General features: G+C 35.8%; 1 protein-coding gene across 1 annotated transcript; it reads right to left on the reverse strand.

Moving 5' to 3' along the window:
• Positions 1 to 2,725: 2,725 nt before the first annotated feature.
• Positions 2,726 to 4,641, reverse strand: LOC125193501 (epoxide hydrolase 1-like). The gene is made up of 3 exons (XM_048091309.2): positions 4,126 to 4,641; positions 3,153 to 3,382; positions 2,726 to 3,065 (listed from the first exon to the last, which is right to left on the reverse strand). The coding sequence occupies exons 1-3, from the start codon at positions 4,600 to 4,602 to the stop codon at positions 2,819 to 2,821; spliced, it is 954 nt and encodes a 317-aa protein (XP_047947266.1). The 5' UTR covers positions 4,603 to 4,641; the 3' UTR covers positions 2,726 to 2,818.
• Positions 4,642 to 4,875: the final 234 nt, after the last annotated feature.

A 4,875-nucleotide genomic window follows, 5' to 3' on the forward strand; every position in this document is an offset into this window, starting at 1 on the left:
CAATTAGGCTCATATTTAAGAAATACAAAAGAATATAAATGAATAAACTTGATTTTTTAATAAAAAAATCTAGATATTTACAAATACCTAAACAGGAATATATGATTAATTGATAGCTATCTTAAATTGATAATTAACAGCTATCAACAACCTGCATTATGGATGTCAACACGTAGACATTTGTACGGCAACTAAATGTAGCTGACATACATATGTCTTAATGTCTTATGTTGAAATGTAAATATAGATGTCAACTACGTTTAGTTGGCCTACAAATATCTACGTGTTGACATCTATAACGTAGGTTGTTGACATAATTGTCAGTTATCAATTTAAGATAGTTGTCATCCTAACATGACCCTCTCTATATATTTTTGTAGAATTCTCTAGGTATAAGCAATTAGAATATCTAAATACTTTTAGGAGAATTATCTAGATGTTGAATTCTCTAGATTATTGATAGTATTATTTAAGAGAATAAATTAAGATATTTAGAATATAAAAGAATGAAGTAGAGAATTCTAAAATAAGTTAGGAATGACTATAAATATGGGAAAGATATACCATTTTGCACAAGTTATGGAGTTTAAAAATAAATTGTTCCTTTGTTTTTCTATATCACCGACATCTTCTAAATCATTTCTCATATATTCCACTAATTGTCCTCTCATCTTTTTCTTCCAAACTAAATTACTACTCCAACATATATCTTATATTCCAATGCGAATACTAGTAACATACAATTACAACTAATCAGATTAAGATAATGGGAACATACCGGATCATCTAGTTGGTCGAACATCATATATTTTGCTACATTATCATACATTCATTAGGCACTCCAACTCCGATTCCACCTCACGTCCAACTGACTCCGCCTACTCCGACCTTAATACGTACCTTAATACGTGAAACGATGGTTTACAGAAGCAAACGCCTAAGGAGTTTCATACTCTAATTATTATAAAACTAAACAGGTCAAGCACATTGTAATGGAATTAATGATTTCGTTAATCTCCATTATTTTATTTTTTATGCAAAATTATTTCATAATACAAATTATTTAATGTTGATAACCCAAATTAAATTGTTGTTATATTGGAGATCAAGACCATATAAACGGTTAAATTCATAGTAGTTAAGGTTCCAACAAATTTAGAACTCTTAAAATGATTATTCTATGATTTGGGTTATCAGCAGGAGTATTATTGATAAATAAATGCAATAATTCAAATAATTGGACTTTTACGACCCCTCACCCCACTCCTACTAATTAGTTTTCGTCCTAAAATATTATCTTATAGCTTGTTAAATATAGTAAATAACAAAATTTTCAATATATTCTATATAAAATATTTTGGGTTCTTAACAGCAATCTTTCTTTTAAAACCAAAACAATCTTTGAATTTTAATGAGAAGTTGATCGCGAAAAGTTTAGCTATGTTTTTGAAGATACAAACTTACAATGCATTCACACTAGTCACACACAAAATAATTCAAACATTCAACATACTAAGCTATGTTTTTGTAGATACAAACTTACAATGCATTCACACTAGTCACACACTAAATAATTCAAACATTCAACATACTAACTGCATCTAAAACGATTAATCATTTGGTCTATGTTTTGTCGTCAAAAGAGGTTCAAATAGTCATGATTCATGAACCTTAATCTATACCCAAGAGGCAAAAGGCCTTAAATGCCCAACAATAACCAAAAGTGTACCTAATGAATAAACATGAACCTGTAATTTTGAATTTAAGTTTGGTTTTAACTGCTCCCTCCGTCCAATAAAAATAGTCTCATTTATGGACGACACAGATTTTAATATAAAATTGATAAAATAAGAGAGAAGATGAGAAAAAGTGGATAAAGTAAGAGAACTATGGAGATAAAATGGATAAAGTATGAGAAGGGTCCTTTCTATTTTTAATTAGAAATGAGACTATTTTTTGTGTACATCCCAAAATGGTAAAATGTGACTTTTTTCGTAGACGAAGGGAGTATATCATTCCTCACAATTAAGGACTTTACTTGTGGAGCTCGACAGGATGGGCAGTCCTTCATTCCCTGCTTCTCGTGGAGCTCGTTGCACATTGTACACAACACCTAATGTGCGCAAGGGAGGAAGACCACAAATATCTCCTCGAAGAGGAACATCACCATGGAAACTTTGGATCTAACAATGACTTTTGTAATAAAATAGAGTATAGTGTATTCCAAAGTTCTCACTAGGTAAATGTTTTACCTTCTAAAATGAGTAGCATTCATCATTGTATATCAAATATTAATTTTATCGTTAGTAGTCTAATTATCCCACTGCGCTAGCCCAAAACATAAATATATAGTATGGTCAAAAATTTCTATTCCGAAACAAATAAGAGGATTGACCTGTAACCTAACCTAGTATGCTTGCCTGATTGACATCCCAAGATTGATCTATGTGTATACATGGAAAACAAATACTCCCTCCGTCCCAGAGAAGTTGGCACACTTTCCTTTTTAGTTTGTCCCACAAAAGATGTCACATTTCCCTTTTTGGAAAAAGTTCTCTCTCACATAAATATAAAAATTATATTTTCTCTCTCCATTTAACACACAAAACAAAACCTCCTAAAATCCCGTGCCATTTTCAAAAGTATGTCAACTTCTCTGGGACGGAGGGAGTACTATATTGTTATCATATTAGTACAAGATATTGATTGAATTTAATTCTTGTGGTAATATTCCTTAATTATTTTCCTTTATTCCAACACATATATGGAAGCTACATTATTCATTTATTAGAGGAAGGAGAAATTGAAGTTGCACACATTAGAATTGGGTGATAAAAGCACATATATGTTGGTTGATCTCATCCGGCCTTTCTTCACCGATAAAGTGAGCAGCACCTTCAAGCACGACCACATCCTCCAACAATGGCACGAATTTCTTGAACCCGCCTCCGTGTATGTAATCTTGGACCCCGGGACCATGATACAGAAAGTCAAGTTCCCCCACGATAAACTTCGTTGGCACTGTTACTCCACCTCCCGACCATGGGGCGTTCAGTTCCCAGTCTCTGCAATTAGCAGCAACACAAGCAACCGTTGTTTAACTTGAACATATGAAATATTAAGAGAAAATAATAAACTAGTGTTCTACTCACAAGGCCAATGCACGATAGTAATTCACTCCTCCGGTGAAGCCCGTCTTGTCAAATTTGGTAACATAATAGTCAAGATCATCCTCTGTCAACCAAGGTGCTCTATCAACAGAGTAGTTAAATCCCTGTCCCTTAGGGAAGTAAAATGGAATAGTGTCGCGGTACGAAAGAATGTTCTTGAGAACCTCCTTCGTGCCAGCCTCCTCAAACACACCTTCTATATAACCAGGTTCCTGCAAATTTTACATGTATAAATTTTAATTATCTACCTGAATTTAGGTTTCATTTTACCAGAAAATTTGTTCTCAAACAAATAGATGGAGGTTGCATAATCCAATCAATAGTCGAACAAATGGAATACTATAAATATGAGAATTACTAAAACTTAAAAGCAAGCAAGCAAGCAAATTATTATAATTTCCCATTAAATTTGAAAAACCAAGTGAAATTCAAGATCTAATCTCCCCCCTAAAATCACATCTCTAGTGCAAAAACCAACATTCATCACCCCAAGAGCAACCTCCAATCCAATTATCCACAGTTCACCAAATAAATGAAGGTTCTATAATCTGATTAATAGTTACACCTTTGCACAAAGAAATTGAGGATCTTGAAGGAAAAAGTCAAACAAATTTGTTTAATTCCGGCACTAAATTTCAAGATCCTAACAAACCACAAACTTTCTTCCAACATACTTCCTCCGTCCCCGATTAAGGGTCACACTTTTCCATTTTGGTCCGTCCTCAATTAAGAGTCACACTTTATTTTTACCATAAATAGTAAGTAGGTCTCACATTCCAATAACTCAATTCACTCACATTTTATTATAAAACCAATATAAAAAAAATGGGCCCCATATTCCACTAACTTTTTCAACCAACTTTTTCTTACATTTCTTAAAACCCGTGCTCGGTCAAAGTGTGACTCCTAATCGGGGACGGAGGGAGTAATAGAGCAGCAGAATGAAGAATCTAACCTGAAACCTGTAGATATAGTGATCATCGCCATACGTTTGGCGAGCCGACTCAACCGCATTCATCTGAGGATTCCTAGGACTGAAGGGCACGCTGAGATTGACCAAAGCCTTGACTCTATCAGGTCTGTACATGGCGAGATGCCACGTCACAATGGCGCCCCAGTCATGCCCAACAACAAACACCTTCTCCTCATTCGGCGCCACCGCGTCCAGCAGCGCGATCAGGTCCCCCACCAGGTGCATTATGCTGGACTTGGACGGATCGTCCAGCGGCGCGCCAGTCGTTTCGCCGTAGCCCCTCATGTCCGGGGCCACCGCGCGGTAGCCGCGCCCCGCCACGAACGCCATCTGGTGGCGCCACGTGTACCAGAGCTCCGGGAAGCCGTGGACGAAGAGGACCACGGGCCCCTCGCCGAGCTCCGCCACGTGCATCTGCAGGCCGTTGACCGGAATCTGTCTGTGCTCTATTTTCTCCATTTGTGTGTAAGTGTGTGCGTTTCGCCGTGGAACTCTTTAACTTTTATACAAGAAAAACAAAAGCTTGCGTATGAATAAAAGTCGAAGAGGAAAGAAGCTGGAAACCACTCCTTATTCATATTTTTAGTTACGTCCAACACGTTAATCTTAAAAAATACATATTGCCCATCTTGTGTAATTGTTAATAACTGGAACAATTTATTTAAATACATAGTTGCAGTATCTAACAAGAAGTGGTTCAATTTCAGCCATCGTAAACATAACATGCATATT

Source organism: Salvia hispanica, chromosome 4 (genome assembly GCF_029641045.1).
Source record: "Salvia hispanica isolate PSC_SH4W2 chromosome 4, Shi_PSC_v1, whole genome shotgun sequence".
Taxonomy (NCBI): domain Eukaryota; kingdom Viridiplantae; phylum Streptophyta; class Magnoliopsida; order Lamiales; family Lamiaceae; genus Salvia; species Salvia hispanica.

What these genes read in the sequence shown, in the direction of transcription:
- LOC125193501 (XM_048091309.2), bottom strand. Translation starts at nt 4,602, where the DNA reads ATGGAGAAAATAGAGCACAGACAGATTCCGGTCAACGGCCTGCAGATG. An exon ending in ACTATATCTACAGGTTTCAG is followed by an intron (nt 3,383 to 4,125) that starts GTTAGATTCTTC and finishes TAAAATTTGCAG; the next exon opens with GAACCTGGTTATATAGAAGG. An exon ending in TACTATCGTGCATTGGCCTT is followed by an intron (nt 3,066 to 3,152) that starts GTGAGTAGAACA and finishes TGCTAATTGCAG; the next exon opens with AGACTGGGAACTGAACGCCC.